Source organism: Capricornis sumatraensis, chromosome 2 (genome assembly GCF_032405125.1).
Source record: "Capricornis sumatraensis isolate serow.1 chromosome 2, serow.2, whole genome shotgun sequence".
Classification (NCBI taxonomy): domain Eukaryota; kingdom Metazoa; phylum Chordata; class Mammalia; order Artiodactyla; family Bovidae; genus Capricornis; species Capricornis sumatraensis.
In genome coordinates, this window is record NC_091070.1 from 43,923,798 (window position 1) to 43,949,172 (window position 25,375).

Below are 25,375 nucleotides of genomic sequence, written 5' to 3' on the forward strand. Positions count from 1 at the left end.
ATAAATTACTTGTGGAAATTAATTATATATATTATAAAAATACTCAATTTATAATGACAAAACACATTGTTGATAAAAAACTAAAGAGACTTTGTTGGCAATATCTGAACATTTCAGAGAAAATATGATCTCCTCATTTTCCCTTTGCTTCAGGATATGGAAAAAATTTAACAGGGACTTCTCTGGTTGTCCAGTGGTTAGGATTCGCCACTTTCACTGCTGAGGGCACAGGTTCAATCCCTGGTCTGGGAATTAACTACCCCAAACCATACAGTGTGGCCAAACAAAAAAAAAAACAAAAAAAAATTTCTGAGAATGGAAGTGAGGGATGTGTGTTTCAAATAAGTTTGCCAGGTGATTCGTCAGACACTAAAATTTGAGAACTACTACTTTAGAGGAGTAAATTCCTCTTGAAAGAAATGAATTCATACTCCACAAATGTATCATGAATTGTACTTCTGAGAACTTCAGTGGACTGGTTACCCAACCTCTTTGAGTCATAGTTCTATCAGGTGGAAATCGAGATAGTAACATGCAGCTGATGAGAAGATAACATGAAATATTTTATGAAAAGCAACTAGAACCAAGCTTGGTACACAAAAAGTGCTCAGTCATGGTCAGTTTCTGCCAACACTGAAATAACTTCCAGCTTCTCTAAAAATTTTTTAACCTTTTTTTTCTACTAGAAAACTGATTTCAAAAACCCATCTTAAAATGTATAGCATGTTTCATTTGCTGCCATAGATATCTTCCTCAAGTGCCACAAATCAAAACTTTTTGAATGGTATTTTAAATGTGCAAAGGAAGTTTGTTATGTATTAACCTAGCCATGCAGAGAATCTGTTTTATACAAACAATGTTTTTTCTATCTAATGTATATAACTGACATACAGTTTGTATTTTTCTAAACCAGGACACATCTCAACTGATAGCAGAATATACTATATTCCATAAGTATTATATACTTAGTATATATGGCATAAGTATTATATACTTAGTATATATGGTAAAAGACAACTGATATACTGAATGGAGAGTTTATAAAGGTCAAGATTCAGAAATGTCCAAAAATTTTTATTTAAGAAATTCTCAAGATCTCAAGATGTACAGATGAATCCCTCACCACAGGTTTTCTGGAAGATAATATCTTTTATGCTGTAAGAAAATACTTAACTCCAAAATTCAATGACATACACTTACCTTTTCAATGCATCTTCGAAGAGTGTTGATATTCCTGACCCACCAACCTATTCCCATAGCTCTCAACTCAGACCACTGAGGGTCCCCTCTCTGAATTGCTGGAATCATATTAATCAGCTCCTCCTCAGCCTCAGAATGAAAAGCCCAGGCAAAATGGCAAGTAGATACACCTAAATTAGAAACACAAAATAATAAGCATCAGAACTCTATCAAAACAAACAAAAATAATTTTCTACATACTCATGTATTTATTCCTCCTGGAAAGAATTTTCAAGCAGAAAAAAAAGTATGAAAGGATTTCTTCATTCAGACTTTTATAGTGTAAGTATCTAAATACAAGATCACTGACAGGGAACACAAAACCAAATTCTTTTTCTGAAATGTATTTACTGGAAAAATGGAAACATTAAAACCTAATCACTAGAAAGAAAGATATTTGAATATTGAGCCATTCATACATTTTCACACATACCAAAACCAATCAAGAATAAAAGGTCTGGTCAAGCCTATGTGCTCCATGAACATGAAGGTCCCATTTCACAGTGCCACCTGCTTGCAGACCATATCCATCACTACTGGACACTGAAAACTGTCCCATCCATCCCTCTGGCCAAGAAGCTACACGTATTATCTAAGAGCAAACTCTAACCTTAATGACAGCCCCAGGGAAGAACTGTTAGGAGGCACATTCCTCTGTCTTTGGTGTCTCCTTTAAAAAAAGAGTTTAAAGCTGCCTAATTACTAATGATATACAGCAAATACTTTTTTTGCCCTGATTAAAAAAAAAAAAAAACTGACAGGGATCTAGGCTGTATTAGAGGCAACAAAATGGATTTAGTGACACCCTCCATGAGTCTGTAAACAGCTGAATGACTGGCTTTATTCCACTTGGAGCAGGTGAAAAAGAAACATGACAGAAATGACCCACAGAGTGATGTGAGACAGTGAGAATGCTATCGGAAGAGCCCTGAGGATCCAGGAAAGAAGCCAGACAGTCAAACCAGCCATCCGTGAGAATCCCTTTGGAAACAAAGAAATGCCTGAGACCAATGACAGTCTCATAGTCACATTACTACTACACAGGACTCTCAACACATTTCTCATTGCTACCATTTACATACAACTGTGTTTGAAATCGTATCACAAAATCAATGCAAAAAGCCTTAACTGTCACTATAAATGTAGAGGAAAAAGAACAAAAGTTAAAAACATCAATTTGTATTTTGTCAGATCCTAAAATGCAGATTAATTCTCTATTTAAATCTGTCTGGGGCTTTCCTCACAGCTCAGTTGGTAAAGAATCTGCCTACAATCCAGGAGACCTGGGTTTGATTCCTGGGTCAGGAAAATTCCCTGGAGATGGAAATGGCCACCCACTCCAGGATTCTTGGACAGAGGAGCCTAGCAGGCTATAGTCCATGGGTTCACAAGAGTTGGACACGACTTAGCAACAAAACCACCACCACCATCAAATCCGTCTGGTTTAAGAAATAGTTAAGTGTATAAAATAACTATTAAAAAATTAACACTGATTTAGAAATTGCTATTATAAGCCAATGCAAAATGCATACTTTTGCTGACACAAATATTTTAATATAAAATAACAATATAAAATATACCCTATACCCTTAAATGAATTTCATTGATTAAATTTTTGGTATAACTAAAGGGAAACCAAAATACACACAGGCATGTCAGAGGAATTTGGTTCAAAAATAAGATTAAGAGAGCAGCAACTGTATTTGGAAACCTAACTATTAGAAAAAAGGTATTAAGAAGAAAAAAACCAGGCACACCAACAGGCACTTATTTTTGTCTACCAACATCAGGCTATTCTTTGCAATGTATCTTTGTTCTTCTTTAGCTTGTCTACTAGCTACTTAGACCCTGATACTGGGAAAGATTAAGGGCAGGAAGAGAAGGGAGGGACAGAGGATGAGATGGTTGGATGGCATCAACAACTCAATGGACCTGAATTTGAGCAAACTCTGGGAGATAGTAAAGGATGGGGAAGCCTGGTGTGCTGCAGTTCATGGGGTCACAAGAGTCAAACACAACTTAGTGACTGAACCACAACTAGCTACTTAAGTTTTTCCCTGAAAACTGTTCCCCAGACCATCACCGACAATACCAGTCACTTTTCTCATCTCCAGTGTTTTAACTGTACTAAAGGGAAAATGGAATTTGACAAAGCTTTAGCAATTTGAGGTGTTTTAAATCTCCTTAGGCAATGTACATAATTGTCATTAAGTGATTCAGTACCATCTGACCATCATTTGAAACTAAAATTTTAAATATTAAAACTAAAATTTGAGATACCATTTTTTAACCTATTCCAAATGGCATAGATTGTTCTAAATGATAATATCAAGTATTGCAATGAGTTGAGTTTTGGCATCATTAACATTGGTTCTGGGAATTTAAGTTAGCACAGTCTTTCTGAAAGTAGCAATATTTATAAGTGTTAAGAATTTTCAAGCCCTTTGATTCAGTAGTTTCACCACTAGAAAACTAATATGAGGAAGTAATTAGATATATATGAATATTTATATGTAAAGTTGTAAGGTCATTCAGTAGCATGATAATTCAAGTAAGAAAAAAACAGCAAAATTTGTATTTTTAGAAAAAAAGTAAAGGACAGATGAATTATAGTTTAAAAACATGACAGACTATTAGACAGCTGTTAGAATCATATTTTCAAAAAAAGCATTTATTGACAGTTAAGGGTAAGTACTATGGGTAAGAATAATGAACTATAAAGCCTGATATTCTAGGTCCTATAATACTAAACAATATTTTATGGGGCTGTATCCAAGATGCTGGTTTCAAAAGGGACACAGCCCACTACACTGAAATTCTAATTCAAACTCTAATAATAAACAACCTGTATCTTGCCAGGTCACTTTAAACTCTACAGTTTTGATTTTTTAATCTCTAAGTTAGGGGGCTGATATAAGTCTATATATCTTAAATCAGAGTGGCAGTGTGCTGGAAGTATGCAAATCTACTGGGTTACTATATGGCAGATATTCCTAAAACATCAGCTTTAGTTGTGAGTAAATAACTTAGAACATAATGCTTATATTAAAGTAAACACAAGTAACAATGCATAGGGCAAAATTTTTAAAGAAAGCATATCAGATATCATAGAAATTCAGGAACACTTTAGGTTGTAAAACCAGACTACCCAGTTTACTCCTAAACTACTATGACTTTTGATGACTGAAGTCTGAGAAACTGAGACAGATGAGCAAAAGTCACAGAGTACAGCTGAAAAATACAGTAAAAGGGTGAGTGAGTACCCTGTGACAGGAAGATCTTAAGGCTAGTGATGGGTATGCATGTGATGACTTATCTAATGTTTATACACAACAGTGAATATACCAACCACTTCAATATGAAATAAAAATTGCACAAAGGTTCAAACAATACCTTGATGAAGTAGCTGTACTCGGTATAAAGGAGGCAGCGATGTCAAAAGGCAAGTGTGCAAGCGCATCGCCAATAAGTACCGTAAACCACACTCATCCAATGTGTCTCTTCCTTTAAAGAGTAAATAAATTTAAGGAAAAAGGAATGCAACAGGTCATAAACCAATGTAAAGTTAGAAAATAAACATTAAATAATAATTTACAAAAAATACATATTTTTGAGTGTATTCCTTTCTGAATACTTCGATATCTTTATCAATACATATAGCTTCTCAATAAGTACATGTATATAATAAAACTGTCAAAAGAAAAAATTTACAAAAAATGTGAGCACCTATCAGTACAGGTAATAATAGTGCTTAGAGCTACTCATAATAAATGAAAAGGAAAGTAAACTTGAAATCCAACAAAAACTAATAGGTATATTTTATAAAAATATTTCCTATGTGAATTTTTCCTATTTTAAAAACTAGGAATTACATAATAAAGTAAAATTATTTTTTATATAATTAAATAGGTAATATTTTCTAGATTGGTTAGCTCAAATGAAATACAGTACTATCCATATTTGAAATTTGACTCCTCAGGCCAGTGTTACCAAGTTAAAGCTGAACTTCAATTGTGATTTCACAAATGTGCTCTTAGTCAAAAGTTGAGCAGAGGTATGAAAGCATGGTAAGTTTACTCAAAATTATAGCCACTGTTGGATAAAAAAAAAAACAGAAAAATACTAACAGCACCTAGCCCAGTAACTGCCATTTAGGAAGTACTCAAGAGTATTGAATCAAATATTTTCTTGAAGAAAATAAAACATCTTAAACTGTCAAAGTTCCAGCTCTACTTCCCATTAGCTGTATTTGTTCATACACTCATTCATGTATCCGTTCAACAGATTAAGCATCTGCTACAGTGGAGGCACAGTTTAGGTACTGCAGATTTGGCAGGAATAAGGCAAGGTCCCTACTTCCAGGGTGCTTACATCTTAGGAGACAGGCACAAACAACAAAGAAGTAATGTGTCTAGTGGAAAATTAATGCTACAGAGAGAAATAAAGCCGAACTGGGAGAAAAGGGAGTGCTGGAGTAACAGGGATCTATTTTATATTATGCGACCAGGGGAGAACTTTCCACTAAGATGACATTTCAGCACAAATCTGAAGTGGTTAGGGAGTGAAGGGTGCCTAAATCTGGAAGACAAGTATTCTGTGCAGGGGAAACAGTATGTACAAAGATGTTGAGACGACTGCACCTGGTGTGTTTGTGGGACAGCAGGGAAGCCAGTGCAGTAGAGTGATGTGAATACCGATCACCCGGAGCCTTGAAGGCCACTGAAGGATTTGGCTTTTTTTCTAAAGCGACATGGGAAGCCATCAGTGTTTGTTGAGCAGAGGTGAGATTTAAGGCGATTTTGTTTTAAAACAATCACTAGTTCCCATGTGACAGACAGACTGAGGCAACAGGAGTGAACCAGTTTTAGGAGGCTTTGTCAGTAATTAGGCAGGATGTGACAGTGACTTGAACCAGCGTGGTAACAGGAGAGGTGATGAGAAACGTCTGCAGTCTCCACACAGCAGAACTAACAGCATATGCCAATGGACTAGATTGGGGCGTGAGAGAAAGCTGAGCCCGGAATACCTCTAGGTTGTCTCACCTGAACAATGGAGGGATTCATTTACTTAGAATCTATCAACTGAGATAAGTAACTATATAATCTCTGAGCTTCAGTTTCCCACCTGTGAAATGGAGACATTCATTCCTGCCTTATCCACCTCATGAAAGTCTGTGATAGGAGGAACCACTTTTATATTGCCTAACTAAGGATACAGTTTCGTATCTGAAAATTTTAACTATTTTTCACAGATTATGACATAGCTATTTTCTTAATACCCCAGAGTAAAATCTCTAATATATACTAATAAATATTAAGTTTGCAACAAAGGCTTAAGGCTCTTCTGGGAAGGATCCTGCTCTACTGCACACAACCTCATAATGATTCAAAAAAATTTTAATTACTAGAGTTATAAAATAAGTCATAGGCAAAATCCTCTAAAAGTCACTAGTTATTTGAATCTACAAAAAACTTTGGAGACACATTGTAAGGGCATAAGTCTATATGAAGAGAGATATTCCAGGTAGCTTTAGGAACAGACTTTTTTTCTCAAACTTGTAAATCTTGTGAAATAATTAAGAGTACAGGCTTGGAGGCAATGATTTATCCACATCTGAATCCCACTTCTGCCATTTACTATCTATGAGACCTTGTATGTTCCGGAATCTCTCAGTGTCTTATTCTAAAAAAATCAAGTATAATAATGGCTACCTACTAGCAGATTGTTGTGATAATTAAATATGATAAAGTACATGAAGCTCCTGGCACAGAGCAATTGTTCACTCCTCCACAGTATTTACTGAATGAACGAATGATCAATCATTTTCGGTTTCCTTTGCTAATGTCATCATTTAGAATCAACACCATTACCTTCAACTATCTGCATAAAAAAGAATGGAATCTAGTTTCAGGAGGTAGCCAAAATTTTTCTGGTTACAGAATGAATTATGCAAGATACGCGTTACATTAAAATGTATGAAAACCTCTTTCTCAAGACTTTTTGGAGAAAATTAGGTGATTATAAAAAAATTATTTGTACCTAGAAATGTGAAGATGAACAAGTTGTGCCAGGGGAGTTGGGGTGGGGGGCGCTCCTTACAAACCTGGTGGTTCAATAGTAAAATTAACAAATGGGCCATTTTTATCACTAAAAGCAAAATAAAAATAAACCATTGGAATCAATCTGTTAAAAAAAAAAAGACTGTATGTCCAAAATGATATGAGTTTCAGGATAAAAACTCAGGTGAGGATGCACAAAGATATCACAAATACATAAAGTTATGTGCACAAGTCAGAGTCGACCCCAACTGTCTTTTCTTTCACAACTGATCATTTTACCTAATATTAACTGTCAACTAGAGAGAACATTTCCCTGTAAGGTTTAAAGAAAGACTGCAATTTAATACGTGAGTCATTATATAAATAACACAGACAGTTCTACTGACAAAAACTTTATAAATTTTTAGTGAGAGTATTTACCTGAGTAACTCTTATCTCTGTTTTCATCAAGCTCAGTACTGGTGGTAGCCACCGTGTCAGCCAAAGCTACAAGGAACATCTGCTCCAAACGGGTAAGGCCTGGTAGACTTGAGTGCATGAGATGACTAGAAAGTACCCTAGCATGTTCTTGGCCAAAGTAAGCTGGTCCATATTGAGAAAGATTTATTACTTTTGATTTGTTGTCTCTCTTTTCTGGCTCTAAGTCGATATCATCTGTTGTTATATCCTGGATTTGGAACAGCTCTGAGTACTGGTCCTCTGGTTGACTCTCTGCATGATCTTCATAGCTCTGTGGAACTTTGGTACTTTCTTCTGAAACTCTGTAGGTTGCATCTTGATCGGCAGCAAGCAATGCATACAAGGGTAGTGGAGGAATAGAATCTATCTCAGTGTAATCTCGAGTACCATCTTTGCCCATGGTGACTGTATCCTTTGCTGTACTGCCACTTACACTGATGGTCCGAGAGAGGTGTCGCTTAGTTCCTTCTCCGGCATCAGCATCTCTAACTACTGCAACTTCTCCTGCAATGCATTTTACTAAATGAGAGAGAATAGCTTTGGCCCTGCGAACTTTCCCTAAATCCATCAATTCCAACAGCTGGGTGGGATGATACTGTGGGAGAGTAGGGGAAAGGACATGTGCAGCTTCAAATAAGCCACCATCTTGAACTACAGTTGGTGAACAAAATACATCGTCAGCAACAGCCGTTCCTTCAACAATACTTTTTCTTGACAACATACTAGATTTAAAGGCAGAATGATCTTGTATTGCTATCTCTTCTGCATCAGAACCATCAGTGTCAACGTCTCCAAATCTGACAGCGTGCTTCCACTGCGCATATACGTGCATTTCACAATCCATTCCTACCACCAAGATCCCATCTCTTACCCAAGAGAGAGAGACAGGCAATGAAGGTGTACCATCAACAGAGGACACTAAGTCTATAGATCTAAGAAGAACCCATCGTGACCTAACTCCTTGCTTGATACTTCCACCTAGTGGTAAAGTAATGACAGCTACTCCATCCTTACTATTGGTTTGCTCAGTCACAATTCCTGAAAGCCGCCCATACATGAAGATATTAGCACCGACCCCCACTGTGAGAATGTGGGAACCATCTTCTTTTGATACCCAGTCCAAATGTACTAAATGTTTGATATTCGGAATAAGGTATCTATCCTTGCTCAAAAGTGCATCTGATTTGCTGTACACAAAGAGATTACTGTCAACACTGACCCGTGAATCAAGTACACTCCCAACTTTGACCAAATCATCAAGATGAATTGTTTGTTCTAAAACCCATTCTGACCCTCCAGTAGATTCACATTCGAATATGCAAACATGCATGGAAAATTCTTTCGAAACAAAACCATTGTGGTGGATCGGTTGTTTGTAAGCCACGGCAAGGCGACCCGTGTATGAACAGCTAACAGCAACTGGTCTTCCCACGATGCTCACTGTACTGCTATTATCTTCTCCTTCATCGTTCATCAAGGGCCATCTTCTCCAATGATAGGTTTCCTTCTCATCACTTTTACACTGTAGATTGGTTTCCATACAACATTTCCAGAAGCGCACTTTATTGTCAGAACAAGTTGTAACGACTAAATAAGGTGCAAGGCACACTGGATAAATTGAAGAGGAACTCAAATGGCCTTAAAAAAGAAAAAGTAGGTCATCATAATAAGAGAATCACAAAATAATATGCTAATACTCAAAGTCTAGAATGTGATTAATTCAAATCCACTATGAACTTGTTCAGAATAACTCTGTAGTCCCTTACTAAATCAAATATTTCATTAAAATAAAACTCAAAATCAATTAAACAAGTCAAAGTTTAATCAATCAATAAACTTGTTATCTGCTATAAATTACATCTTTACCACACATACTTCACTGGACTTTCATGCTGTATCTTTTATCACTTTCATCATAAATACATTAACAGTCACTAGAATTTTCCCTTCAAATTCCTCTAACTGGCCCTCAAATAATCCAGACACTAGATCTACTCCATCGCAAAATGCTTTCAGTCAGCCAGACAGACATTAGATCTCACCTTTTTCACAGGTTTAATTCATGCTCTCCTAACACTGAACTAGAACCATCATATTTATCCCTGATGGCCAAAAGATTAACACTTCCTATTTATTGTCAACTATAACATGAGGGGTAACAGTGATTAAGACTGGGATCAGAAAGCCTGGATTCAAGTTCCAGTCTATCAACACCTTCCTAACAGTGGGAAACCCACTTAAACATCTGAGTCTGTTCTACCTATCTAATGGGGATTATGTTACTCCTTCCCTTGGAGTGTTACTGTCCAGTAAGATGTTTGAAAGTATTTTATAAAGTCCCTGCAAAATAGAATTTATCATTATTAATTCTAATAAACTTATTTGAGTATATCGTAAACTTTCCAAGCACTTTGAAAGTTTCAAAAGCTAGGGATGAGTAAGAGAATCTCATACTCAAAATCATTCACCAGTAACCAGAATAGTCTTGAACCTCTGATTTTGAGTCTTCAAAACCACTATTCTAGGAACTCCTCAATCACAAATTCCACAAATGACAGATCATTTTAAACTCAGATGTCAGTCCTACTCTCCAAACTATTTTATCTGCCTTGCTAAAGTCAGTATCACTTTAGACAAACCAAACTATAAACTTGTATCCTGTATTTTCCCCCCAAAGTATCTGCCAACTCCTGTTTAAACATACTTAATAATAGCACAATGTGGATGAAAACCCTTAATTTTTTTAAAAAAAAAGCTTTAATAATTCACATATGAACATGTATGTTCTTTGCAATTTTGCTATCACAATATTCCTATTTATAGAGGGCTTCCCTGGTAGCTCAGATGGTAAGGAATCTCCCTTCAATGCAGGAGACGTGGATTTGATCCCTGGGTCAGAAAGATCTCCTGAAGAAGGGAATGAATGGCCAGCCACTCCAGTATTCTTGCCTGGAGAATTCCTTGGAAACCACAGTGCCGGCAAGAAACCCTGCATTAAAACATTCACACCATAATCTGACAAGCTGATTGTATTTATTTTATATTTATCACAGGAAATAATTTCTAATATATACATGTTTCTAAAAATATGCATCATTAGTAGAAAACAAATCTTTCTTTTTAATTTTTTATTTTATACTGCAGTGGTGGCTCAGACAGTATAGAATCTACCTGCAATTCAGGAGATGTGGGTTTGATCCCTGGGTCAGGAAGACCTCTGGAGAAGGAAATGCTTACCCAATCCAGTATTCTTGCCTGGGGAATTCCATGGACAGAGAAGCCTGGCGGGCTACCGTCTATGGGGTCACAAACAGTCAGACATGACTGAGAGACTAACACTTTCTTTCACTTTTCATAGCTAGTTAACAATGTTGTGATAGTTTCAGGTGGATAGCAAAGGGGTTCAGCCATATATATACATGTATCCATTCTCCTCCAAACTCCCCTCCAATATAGGCTGCCACATAACATTGAGCAGAGTTCCCTGTGCTATACAGTAGGACCTTGTTGGTTATCCATTTAAATACAGCAGTGTGTATATGTCCAGCCCACACTCCCTAACTATCCCTTCCTCCATCCTCCCCCTATTAGTAATCATAAGTTCATTTTCTAAGTCTGTGAGTCTGTTAGAAAATGAAACTTTTAGTGTCAACTTTACACCTGTTTCAGAAGAGTTCATCCATCTTATGCACTGAAGACTGCTCTGAGCTACAAGTGTCCAGTTTTAACATCTTACCTGCTGAAGGTGTTGCTCTTATTACTTCAACTCCTACTGGGAGATCAAGAGGTTGGCTATATACCAATCTAGAACTCAGAATCAGTTTACTAGCAGTTTGAAGGTTGGCAATTGATGAGGAATGTGACATGGGGCTCACGCTAGGAGAGGTTTCTGGAGAAGAGTCTACATGCTTCTGTCCAGGGACTGAAAGTAGACTGTCTGATGAAACACCTTCTGAAGCTTTAGCTTTGAAAACAAATTATGAAATACATTACTATCATCACTGTGTACATGAACTAGAATAATACTTTGTTATAATATAAGAAATATAGTTTCTTCAAAGTGTTCTGGAGACAAGATCAAGTTTAAAATTTTCCTTGAGAGAATTTTCTTAAACTATTTTACCCTTTCTTAGCATCATCAATTACATCACAGTGAAGAAGCACAACATGTAAGATATAGGAAAAAAACTTAGGTTCCCTAGTTTCACTGTTTTCAACCTTGAAAATACATCAAAAACTTGAAGAAGCTTTAACATGAAGATTCTCAGGCCTAAACATAGAAACACTGAGTCAGTTGTTCTGGGGTAGATTCCAGAAATCTGCATTAATAAGTAGCCGGGGTGTTTCTGAAAGAGATAGGTCATAAATCAAATTGACAAATAACAAGATACTGACTCACTTAAGAGATGAAGAAATTTAAACTCGGAAAGCTTAATGATTTTCCTAAGCTCCTATAATTAGCTAGTGGCAAAGAAGACACTAAAATACCAACCTATCAACTATCAAATGCTGAAACAATAAACACGATTTCAAGAACATAGGAAACTTCAGACAAACTTCAGACAGTACTAGTTGAATGGCTTTGTAAGCACAGTGATCTTGATCTTTGTTTAAAAAGTTTCCAGCTTTCAAATTTAGGTCAAGTGAAAAATCTCTAAGCAGATTTAGTTATTTGTGCTTCTGTGACATGTATGAGATACTCTGCAACATTTATTTGTTATATTTGCATGTTCATCTCACCCTCTGTGCCTATCTCTAGAAAATACTATATTTTCTGGTAGGTTAAGAATTCTCTTCCTTGAGGGTATTATGTAAGTGAAATAAGTCAGATGGAAAAACACAAATATCATATGGTTTCACTCATATGTGGAATATTTTTAAGTAATAAATGAAAAACAAAACAAAGACTAACACCGAAACGGAGAAAAGACTGGTAGTCACCAGAGGGGAAAAGGGTGTGTGTGTGGGTGGGGGGGGTGTGAAACGGGTAAAGGGAGTCAACTCTATGGTGACAGATGGGAACCAGACTTTTGGTGGTGAGCAAACTGTTGTGTATATAGAAGTCAAATTAACTGTTGTACACATGAAACTTATATAATGCTATCAACCTCAATTTAAAAAAAAGAAATAAAATTCTCTTCCTGACAAGATTTTAGATCCTTCGACTCCTACATTTCTGTGAAACAACACATATGCCAAGAATTAACTCCAAAGGCTTTGAAAAGATTTGGGGATTCCTCCTACCACAAGAGGATTAGGCTCAACCAGGCATGGGTAAAGGTTCTACTGAATCATTTGGCTTTTCAATGCCAGTTCAGGGCCCAGTTAGAACTGCTATTTACATAGTTACGTGATGATGTTGATTACCAAGGGAACAAAAAACATATACACTAGTATTTTTCTCTAATGTTTAGTATGTATAAAATCATTAAAATTATATAAAAATCAATTTTCAAAACTCTCAAAAATTTTGGATTAATCAATTTAAGGCAGATACAGTTTGATAAGGCTAACCATGCAATTATTCATTTAAATTCTCTCTCAGGAAGTCAAAGTTTGTTTTAAAAAGAAAGATTCATAATCAATTTCTGTACTTCATATTATACATCTTCTGGTTTGCAAAAACATCAATATGAATATGAATGGCAAAAGTGTGGCTTAAATTTTTTTTTTAATCACTGCTGTATTTCCTAATATTCCACAAAACCAGTTCCACCCTTTTGAACTTCAGAGTCACATTTTTCTAAATAGCAAATCTGCTTCTTTTAGAGATGCTATAGCAAACGTGCACAGTATCAGATGACAGTGTGTATTAACCAACAAAAAATTATAATATTAATTTTACAGGCAAAACTGACTTATAGAGACATGGTATCTAGAACAGAGTCATAACAGACCTTTAGTACAAACTAATTAAAACTCAATCAAATTTATTAATTCAATATGTCTAATGTACCCATTTGGTTTGTTTTTAGATTAACCTGTTTCATTAACAATTTATGGCCCTATAATTAAAAGTTTGGCATATACATATTTCAACTCAGCAATTCAATTTATAGTTCACTGGATCACCATTTTAAAGAGTTAACCAACCTAAAGCATGTCCAGTAAAAACGAATTTATCTCATATTATCGCTACATAAAATTGTTATATAATTACTTACCTAAACATGCCTGTATGGATTTAAGATGAAGGTGCCACATGTGGAGAATAGAGCAATTATCGCTGTCCTTTTCAATTACTACTAGAAAGAACTTTTCTGAAAATGGTGGTGGCCGATACCCTATTGTTAAAGGAAAAGAAATATTTAAGTTAACCTGTTTCTATAGGCAACCCACTCCAGTACCCTTGCCTGGAAAATCTCATGGACAGAGGAGCCTGGTAGGCTACAGTCCATGGGGTCACAAAGAGTCAGACACGACTGAGTGACTTTACATGTTCACATGTTTCTATAGGGTTAAGAGAAAGACATTTGTTTAAACAAAATATCTTGGTATGTACTGGAAGGAAACGGAAGAAAAGATGTTTAGAAACAGTTTTATATCTTTTGTGCTAAAAGTTAAGTGGCTATCAAAGACTAACGGGGCTATGTCATTAAGTACAAAAGCCAACATGAATGGATGCCTACTGATCAAAGATTGGACCATCTGAGCAACAAAGAATAAAAAAGCACACAATTTATTAAAACACATTCATAAAAATACCAAAAATGAGAGGGCACTTAATGATAAGTGAAGAAAGGAAGGACAAGAAGGACCAAAAGGAAGAAATGAAAGGAAGAGAGAGAGAGAAAGCAAGAGGGAGAGAGGGAGCAAGTCAGCCTCATTGGATGCCCCTGGAAGTAACTGGGGCACTAACTCTTAAATGGAAAACTAGAAATTAAATGCAAAGAATGAAGTAAACATATATTCTGCTTTTTCTATATGTAAGATATGTAAGACAGTCATGGATAGAGGGCTGATTGTGGTGGTACAGAAAAGACTTTTTAGAAATTTTACATTTTATGAAAAGATTATTTGTGAACACAATTTTTCCTGTTGACAATTACATTTTTCATATAGGATAATGAGATCCACAAAGGACAGCAAAAACTTTCTTGAAAAATGTAAACCTGTACATAATATGAAGTTATGGGTGTGAGACTTTTGAAAACTGTAAAGCACCACAGAATTTAAAGAATATTTCATTCAATGAAAAGAAAGAACAGAAAAAAATGAAAACTTATAATGGGCAAGTCATTGGCAAGGAGCACTGCTAAAACGCAAATTGTGGCCTCTGAATACCATGCTGCATGGGAAGGAACAATTTGGGGGTGGGGGGTGACTCCATTCTTGCAAAGGCTATTTACAAGAGAAGCCTGGTATATCTTGCTGTGCCTGAAAGAAAGCAAATTATCAAAACTAATGGGTTGTGTCAAAAGGACTCGGGACCAACTGAAAGTATCTTCACCAGTCTAATACAGGACAATGTGAACATTAAAATTATGATTGCACTGACTGAAATATGTTAAGTATATAAAAATTAATGATTGATATATCTTTGTATGCATATTATTCAATAAAGAGTTTTTCTAAAATGGGTTCATAATGACACACAAAATAAAAAGAAAGACAACAACATTCATCCATAACCACCAACAGGAACCTGGGAACAAACTCCTTTGAATTCATCAATTAAAGAGAAAGAACTAAGCACTTACTCTGCCTTTTCTAAAAAGAACTCTATTTCAAGACAGCCAAAAAGCTCTCGTGGATAAGGAAAAGCTTTTCCTTCCAAATGCTTTCCAGCTAATAAATAAATGAGAATTGATAAAACTAGAAAATCATACTTGAAAATCCTTAATGAAATAATTGACTTAAAAGCAACAATATCAATGGAAGAAACCATGAGATAATAGACTGCTGGCATATTTTACGCTGGCAGCACCAGGTGAATTTTCTGAATCCTAGCATCACTAAAAATGAGACATCCTAACATTATGTTCTTTCTTATGTCCTTCTGTGATGGACATAAGTGCTCATTTGCACTTCACAGGAAAAATTTTAAATGACATCCGCAAGTAACCGGTCAGAAAAACTGCTATAAAATAACTTTCTCTAAAACAAATTAGTGGCATGATAAGAGTATAAAGGGGGATTACTTTAGCTTAAAAGACTCCTAGAAATGAAACACTATGTGTGGACTCTATATGGATATGGATCCAAACAAATTAAGAACCAACAATGCTGGGCTTCCCTGGTGGCTCAGTGGTAAAGAATCTGTCTGCCAATGCAAGAGACGCAGGTTTCATCCCTGATCTGGGAAGAACCCATATGCCCTGGGGCAACTAAGCCTATGCACCACAACTGCTGAGCCGGTGCTCCAGAGCCCGGGAATGGTAACTCCTGAGCCCGTGTGCTGCAACTATTAAAGCCTGTGCTCTGCAACAAGAGAGGCCACCACAATGAGAAGCCCAGGTACCACTAGAGAATAGCCCCCACTTGCCACAACTAGAGAAAAGCCCATGCAGCAACAAAGGCTTAGCATAGCCGAAACAAAGCACTTAACAGTGTACAGAATGCGGCAGGGAAAGGGAAGAGGAGAAACACACACTTCAAGTCCCTTAAGAAAACAGCTATAAAATCAAGAACATTGAGGAAACTGTACAAAAACTAAAGGAGACATATGTATACCTATGGCTGATTCATGCTGATGTTTGAGCTAGCCTCACAGAGTACAGGAACTCATTCTGATTTTCCACTAAAGGAAATGAAATTAACCATACAAATTCAGTAGAAATGTCTTCCTTAAAAGTCTATACATAATTCTGTAATAAAAGCTATACTCAGAAAAAAAAGTATGACCTTCTAATACTTACAAGCTATAACCAGATAAAGTATCTGGAAACTCTTCGAAAATTAAAAACTATTCATTACAGAAAATGAATTCTTAAAGTAGGACATATCTTTCTACCTTCAAACAGAAAGTATTCTACTCAGTATGGCTATTTTCAAATTTCACTTTCAAATAGAACATGAATGTTTTATAATTACAAAGTTGTAACCTCTAAAAGGAATATTTTAAGCTAAATAATAAATGTTTAAACTAAACAGCATATGGTTTACATTTGTACATTTTATTTTTAATTGGAGGTTAATTTCTTTATAATATTTGATGGTGTCTGCCATACATCAACATGAATCAACCATAGATATACATATGTCCCCTCCCTCTTAAACCTCCCTCCCCATCCCACCCCTGAATGGCCTTAGAACTACTTTCTCTCAAGAAGAAGGAAATACAACCTTTCAGACAGGAAATCTACGAGACAGTACCTTTAATGCTCAGAGTACCTGAGCTTCCTGGTATACCATACAACATAATATCTTCCTTCTACAGTCATCAATAATCTTTAGTAAATTTATACTACAGTTAATTGGCTTCCTTAAGATACCACAGGGATACCTACTACCAATCAAAATAATTTAACTGTAGTGTTGAACAATCAAGGTTAAGTTTTTAAACAATTAAACTAGATTCCATAAATAACATTTATTGGCAAAGGCTATGTCACCAGTGAAAGTATCTTTCAAAATATAATTTTTTAGGGAGGTTGGGGGAGAATGGGTACATGTATATGTATGGTTGAGTCCCTTTGCTGTCCACCTGAAACTATCACAGCATTATTAATCAGTTACATCCCAATACAAAATTAAAAGTTTAATTAAAAAATAAATATATCCAATTTTTACCCACATATGTTCTTCACCCAGAAAAAAACAATAATGACAGAACTGGTGTATTTGTAAAAAATCATGAGAGTGATGACTTTTGATAAAAGACCTAAACTCAGTGAAAGTTTAGAGTTTTTTTAAGATTAAGGTATCAAACTCAAGACTATTTTTTAAAAGTACCTTGGGATGGTTGAAAAAATATTTCTGTTTCCTTTTTTTCCATATCTTCCTTATGTGGTTTATATCCTCTAATGAAGTCTTCTTGAAACACATGAAGCAACTGTGTATTTGAGCCACACTACAAATATGAAAAGAAGTAAAGTTTTATCTTTGCAATTCCGTATCTTCCACTCACTACCTCTCCAAGAACCCTAATATAGAAGAAATAAATCCAACAATTTCTGTTCTTTATAGAATAACTAAGTATAGTGGGAAAAACAAGAGAAAAAATCATTAGATAATTTACTTTCAAATACTCTATAGTCAGTAGCAGAACTGTGAAACTAATAAAAACAAATCAATAGGTTTGCATCTTGGAAAAAAAAAATACTGCCAAAAAACAAATTAAAAAAAGAAAAAAACAGGTTTCAAGACCGGATGGAGAAGGCCATGCAGACCATATTAAGCACACTACTACAGGTTCCTTTTTCTTATCCCACTTGAGAACCAGAAAAAGAAAACCCAGAAAATTCCTCAAAGTACTTCCAAAAACTCTGTCTGGTAGGAATTATGAAGAATCCCATAACAGCCAGTGGGAATGACACATCTGTGAAAAAAATGTATCTACATTTAAGTAAGTAGGATTTCTAAAAGAATGGATGAAACATCACAATCAGCTGATTCTACATAATCACGTGGGACCACACAGAGAAGAAAAGTAAAGATGATCACAAATAGCTACTCAGAATCACAAAAGTGAACTGAAATTCAAAGAAAGGCTAAATCCAAACAAAAACGTACTGTGGAAGTAAGTCAAGACAATTAATTAGATGGCTATCCGATGGATTTCAAGGAGGGGAAGCAACTGTGATAATCCTGGCACTCAATGGATGGGCTACAATCTTAGGGTATAAAGCAAATCAGCCTCCTTTCACAGTAGAAGGAAATTAAAGGACTACTGATCAGATTGACCAACAAATTTTTAATGAAAATTATAAGGTATTTTTATGTCTCTCTATATAGAAACACTAAAAAAAAAAAAAAAAAAAAACCTTCACAGTCAAAGCATAAACTGTCATCTCCTCCAGGGAAGAAGAATGTTGCTGTTGTTGTTTAGTTGCTAAGTTGTATCCAACCTTCTGCAACCCCATGGACTGTACTCTGCCAGGCACCTCTGTCCATGAGTAAGTAGGTTGCCATTTCCTTCTCCAGGCGATCTTCCCAACCCAGGGACTAACTAGAAGGCAGATTCTTTATCACTGAGCCACCAGGGATGCCCAAATGTGAGAAAAGGGAAGGGTGACACCTTTATGGATACAGAAATAATACAGCACACTGGAAACAAATGTAGAATGAGTTTTAAAGTTTGTAATTTATAAGCATAAGCCATTTGTCAGTGCTTGCAGTTTACCAGCCCTTGTGATAAAGATAGCCACAAATGGAAAGGGAAAAAATTCTTCAATAAGAATGAAGTAAAAATCAAAATGCTAAGTGAAAAAGGTCTGTAATAATATACCATAGTGAAGAGTAGAGAAGGGGGTACCCTGGGGAAATGAATTTAACAGCCAGTTCACTAAAAATTAAGACATTTATGGGAATGAAGCTAATACACTCTTCTCCTATATCCCTGTGGAGTAAAAAAAGGAAATTATAGGTTAAGGGTTTCCTGAAACTAGTAACGTCTGGCAGCCACATTTCTGTTGCCAAGAGCTGATGTGGTCATTTCTCTACAGTGGTGGAAACTTTTCCTGACATAATGTGCAAGGACTATGAAAAAATAATGACCTAACTGTATTTGTTTTTAAATATGGTCAGCTCTTTCTTCATTTCCTTGTTTGAAAATTGTTGGCAACTTCCTCACCAAAGTAACCTTTTTTCCTATTTGGAATGAATACACTACTCTATCCCCTTTAGTCCATAAACATGACCCTGAAGAAACAAATATTCTGAGGGCTATGATGGAATTTACAAACTCCCCATAGACAAAAGCATTCTCCTTCTTTCCTAAGTCAACTAGGGAAGAACACTGCCCACATCAAAGAACTGTGATTAGAGAGTATATGCATGCTTTGATCCTACTTCTATCTTCATTTTAATGGATCTCATAAAAAATATATAATACCCAGCCTAACAAGCCAAACACTCCAAAGGCATCTACTGAGCTGAAGTAAGTAATAATATATGGAATTTAGAAAGATGGCAGCGATAACCCTGTATGCGAGACAGCAAAAGAGACACAGATGTATAGAATAGTCTTTTGGACTCTGTGGGAGAGGGAGAGGGTGGGACGATTTGGGAGAATGGCACTGAAACATGTATAATATCATAAATGAAACGAATCACCAGTCCAGGTTCGATGCATGATACTGGATGCTTGGGGCTGGTGCACTGAGACAACCCAGAGGAATGGTACGGGGAGGGAGGAGGGAGGAGGGTTCAGGATGGGGAACACATGTATACCTGTGGCAGATTCATGTTGATGTATGGCAAAACAATACAATATTGTAAAGTGATTAACCTCCAATTAAAATAAATAAATTTATATTAAAAAAACACAAACTGAGCCTCTATGCAGCTGTACTGTATATAAATCATTATAAATTTTCACTACGGAAATCAAAAGAAGTTGGCTATATTTAGTATCAAACAACAGAATTACTCTCTGAATGAAATACAGTTGACCTCTGAACAACACGTAAGAATGATATACGTCCACTTCGGTGGGAATTTTTTTAATAGTAAATATTACAGTACTACATGATCTGCAGCTAGTTGGATATACAGATGCAGAACTGAGGACGTGGAGAGCCGACTGTTAAGTTATAAGTGAATTTTCTATAGTGAGAAGGGTCAGTGCCCCTAATTCCCACGTTCAAGGTTCAACTGTGTATCATATGCCCGTAAAGCACTCTGGGATAAAGCAAGTTAATACCACCAATTCACAAACACGTTTTTACTTGGTTGGTTATTGCATCAAGTTCAATAATACAGCCAGGTCGAGCAGTTGACTGTTGGCTCACAATATTAAACACTTCTCCAATAAGTTTCTGTTAAAAAAAAGAAAGAAAGAAAAGGTTCATAGTCAATAATATATCTACTGTCAGTATGACACAGCATCTTGGATATTTAAGGCTCTTCTAAATAGTCACTGATTTGCAATGGCAATTCACAAATTCAAAGAAATATTTGAACTTTTTATACTCACTCTCATTTTTAAAATTAACTAAGCAGAAAAACCTATAGTGATTACATAAGCAGTATACGATTTCAAGACATCTAGTTCTTTGAACATGTCTTCATTTAGCAACCCTAATGCTCCAACACAGACCTGGCTGAGGACATGGCCCTATGCCTATGTGGATGGCTGCAGACCTACAATGCTATTTAAAAACACAATCTTGCCAGGGCTTGTACTTGCCCTCAACGATAGGGGCAAAGGATGAGAAGAAGTAGGATTCTGTGACTTGGGATGGAGATGTGTAAACAGAGGAAGCCTAACTCTGGATCCCCAAACCACAAAATCTTTCTGCTAAAAAATAAAATAAATAAATAAAACATAGCCTTCCTTCCTTCTCCTTCCAAGCAGCCCTCTCTTGCACAGAAATCTTTCAGTTACTTCACCTGAAGCAATTACTTCTCATGGAGATGCCCATCCTCCTCAGCACTACCTCCACTCTTACCGCCTTCAGAGCACTCAGAGTAGTAAGATCCCAGCTTAGCCCAGGGTGTAAGTACAAGGTCAGCTATAGGAAAGTAGCAATATACACTGGAGTTGTAGAATCTTTCCAATTTATATCAGCAGAATTCCAGAGGGCGTGCATGGGAACAGATTCTAGGGTTATTAGACAAAGACAAAATAAGTGCTTGGGTAGGGATGAATTTATTGTTATGGGTACATTCACCCAAGATTCAGGATTTTAAATGTTAGTTCAGACACCTGGAAGTGCTGCCAACAGTCTGCTGGGTTTGTCCATTTGAAACCTGGACTCAACTGTGACCTACAATTAGTGAGTTTAGAATACCGGAATTTCTCTAACACACCATGAATCTTTGCTCCTTACAAGTGTGGTCACTGGAGCAGCAGCTTTTTACAAATGCAGTCTCTTAGACTCCAAAGCTAACACATGTGTATTTTAATAAGCTCTCTAGATGATTCATGGGCATGCTGAAGTTTAAGAAGTACTGCTGCAGATCAATGGTTCTCAGCCTTGAACTATGGTTCAACTATGAACAATGGTTCTCAGCATGCGGAACTAATAATCTCTGGTGCTTAGGTCCTACTTGTAGATACTGAGTATAATCTGATCATCAGGCATTTTACAAGCTCTTCAGCTACATCCAACATATGGCCATGGTTGATATCCCCTTACAGGAATATCTATCTGCCAGCACTATAACTAACAAACAACTGAATGCCTTGTTCAACACTACAGGATCCCACTCAATGTCACCTTCAATTTTAAGGGGGCATCAAAAGCTCAAAAATCAAGATCAATAAATTCTTAATGCAGTATTTTAAAATAAAAATTAATACAGCAAATAATAATGAAGAAAAAGCAGCAAATGTTTTAATACAGGATCCAAGAGTGTCTTGATGAGCCATACTGAAGCCCAAGACAAAAGCAAAACTGCACAGACATGTTTTCATATGTTTTTTAAGGTTAATTTTTTTCAGAACATTAAAGTGGTTGAAAAACATTAAAAAATGAAAGGTAGTATATTGAAACTCACAAAATCATTTTAAATTTATTTTTACCAAAAATAATTTAACTTCAGTTTACCAAAACTTCTTTTTGAAGGGCAACATTGTGACTGGATTTTTTTTTTAAGTTCCCAAGTCCACCTCTAAGTATGGATAAGACTGCACTAAGCAAAATTTGTGAATTGGTTCTAGAAAATCCAAACACAATGCTGACTTTATATTATAAATTACTGATACTTCATGTCACTTAAAACTATTTGAGATGAAATTTCTATTAAGACTTAAATTATCAAAATATTTAAAAACCAAGTCAGTGGCTGGTTTTTGTAAACAAGATTATCCATATAACATTATTTTGCTCCAGTGAGCAATTCTAAATCTAAAGCATTTCAGTTAATTTTTCATATCTTCATTTTGAACATGAAATTAGTGTGCTGTAGTAGTCAGAATAATGGCCCCAAAAGGTATCTACATTCTAATTCTTAGGACTTATGAATATATGTTACTTTACATGGCAAAAAAAAAAAAAAGTACATATGTGATTAAAGATCTTGCTATGAAGAGGTTATCCTGTATTATGTCCAATATAATCTTAAAGAGAGGAAATATGGTTTGATTTGGAGAAAAAGATATGACAAGAGAAGCAGACACCAGAAAGAGAACAGGATTTGAAAATATTATGTACTATGTTGCTATCTTCAAAAGGCAAGATGAGGAAGAAAGACAAGAAATACAGGTAGCCTGTGAAGCTGGAAAAGGTTTAAAAAAGAAAAAAAAGACTCTCCTCTAGTGTCTCCAGAGAGACCATGGCTTGGCCAATATCTTGGTTTTAGAGCCTCTAACCTCAAAGATATAATAAACGTGTTGTTTTAAGTCACCACGTTTGTGGAATTTTGTTACATCAGCAGTAGGAAACTGATACAGATATCCACCAACAATTTTTATCTGACATGTACTTTTTCTAATAATAATTAATATCACATCTGATAATGTATTTCCAACTTTTTTCCATTCATTTCAGATTCATTTCACACGTCTTGTTAAAATTTTATACCCACAAAACACACTTTCTTCTTCCCAAGTTTCTCCTTCTTACTCATTTTAAGTTACAACTCTCAACTGATAAGAAACAGATTTATAAACAGAAAATTTCAAATAGAGAAAATTAGATAAGTAGATTTTTTTTCGCACTTTGGAATGTGTTCTTTTTGTTTTTTTAATTTTGCCTGTGAGGGCTCTTTGTTGCAGAGCACGGCCTCTAGAGTGGGGGTTTCGGTAGCTGTGGCACACCAGCTTAGTTGCCCCAGGGCACGTGGGATCTTCCTAGATCAGGGATCGAACCCATGTCCCCTGAATTGGCAGGTGGATTCTTAACCACTGGACCACCAGGCAAGTCCGGTCTCTGGGGTCTTCTGTTCAAGAATTTAGCTTATGAAAGTAAGAAGGGTCAAAATTTTTCTACAATGAATAAATATCACATTTTAACTTTAAAAAAATGAAAATGGAAGGTTTAAGAAAAAACTACATTTGTAACTACACTGGAACAGAAGACCAAGATAAATTTTAAAATTCCAAGAACATATTCATCTGCTCTAAATGAAATTTCTATTTTCCTGGAAAAATAATGCCCAGGTTATTGATACATTTTGCCAGTGAGAAGAATGAACCATAGAGTATGTACTCTGAGAAATTATGGGGATTGACACAGCCAAAAGACAAAAAGCAGACAAATGTTATAATTTTCAAAAAGGAAAACAGCATACTTCTGTAAGCTGGAATAAAGAGCCTGATGTCTATTTAGTATATTTTAGTCATCAAGACATCAGGGAACACACAATCTACTATACATTAAAACAATCTCATACAAATCTGACTTCCTTTTTTGATTACAAGAGATTTGCCAGACAGGGTGTATTTTATTTGCATGACAAGCTGACTCATGCAAATACTTGGGATAAGCTGAATAAATATTCTAGACAATAAAAAATGGAGAAAGATTTCAAATGTATACTGCTAGGTCCTTTTTTCAGCCCAGTACATTTAACATTTCTGTAATAAAATTCAGAAATTACATCTGAATTTCATCTAATTGACTTAGATGAAAACGCAGAACAACATTCATCTAACAGCCTGATGATGTAAGTCATACAGAAGTAACACAATTAACAGAATCTGGATTCAAAAAGATACTAAACATCTGTACCTTGAGTGAAATGTAACAGGGAAGTAAGTCTATATTTGAGTCCCAAATTCAAATGCACAAATATAAGATAGCTTGCTAGCAAAAAAAAAAAGACTCTGATGTTTACTTGAAAGCTCAATATGAATTAATTACATACAAAGAATGCGGCATGACTGACAAGACACAATCTACTGAGAGAGGGCATAATACTGCTATATTCTAGAGATCCTACAATTTCCAGTGTATAAACAAACCGAAAGTTGCTCAGAACAGTAACCAGGGTCAAATACAAAGCAGTTAGATAAATCTATGGGCAGAGGAGCAGCAGGTCTGGCCTGAGGGAACAAATTTGGGGATTACAAGATAGGTGTCGGTGATCTCTCATGTAAGAAATGTTGTTGTTTAGTCACTCAGTCGTGCCCGACTCTTTTGAGATCCCATGGACTGTAGCCCGCCAGGCTTCTCTGTCCATGGGATTTCCCAGGCAGGAATATTGGAGTGGGTTGCCATTTCCTTCTCCAGGGGATCTTCTTGATCAAGGGATTGACCCCACGTCTCCTGCACTGGCAGGTGGATTCTTTACCACTGAGCCACCTGAGAAGCCCAGAAGAAACATTAGACTTATTCTAAATGAAGCTACAGCTAACAAGTAGATTTTAAGGATTACAAATTTAATTTCAATATAACTGTGATGGTAATTCAAAGACTGAATGTGCTGCATTTAGAGTGTAGTTTCCCTCCTCAGACGTCCGAAGACAAGCTGGCAGGAATATGGTAGAGAGAAACAAAGCATCAGACAGCTAGTTAGACTAGGGGAACTTCAAATCTTCCACCTACATAATTTTAAGATGCTACTTTTCT

The 25,375-nt window shown here is 35.9% G+C and overlaps 1 protein-coding gene across 6 annotated transcripts in view; it reads right to left on the reverse strand.

Moving 5' to 3' along the window:
• The window catches only part of DMXL2 (Dmx like 2), a 171,298-nt gene that overhangs the window by 43,986 nt on the left and 101,937 nt on the right, over positions 1–25,375 (reverse strand). For 4 of the 6 annotated variants that reach the window (XM_068965079.1, XM_068965078.1, XM_068965076.1 and 1 more), the window contains exons 14-20: positions 20,588–20,677; positions 17,652–17,769; positions 13,922–14,041; positions 11,494–11,721; positions 7,719–9,395; positions 4,633–4,743; positions 1,201–1,370 (exon numbers count right to left, since the gene is read on the reverse strand). In XM_068965079.1, the coding sequence (XP_068821180.1) occupies positions 1,201–1,370; positions 4,633–4,743; positions 7,719–9,395; positions 11,494–11,721; positions 13,922–14,041; positions 17,652–17,769; positions 20,588–20,677 (2,514 nt within the window). The remainder of the gene's footprint in view (positions 1–1,200; positions 1,371–4,632; positions 4,744–7,718; positions 9,396–11,493; positions 11,722–13,921; positions 14,042–17,651; positions 17,770–20,587; positions 20,678–25,375) is intronic. The other 2 variants (XM_068965081.1, XM_068965082.1) reach the window with 2 other exon arrangements.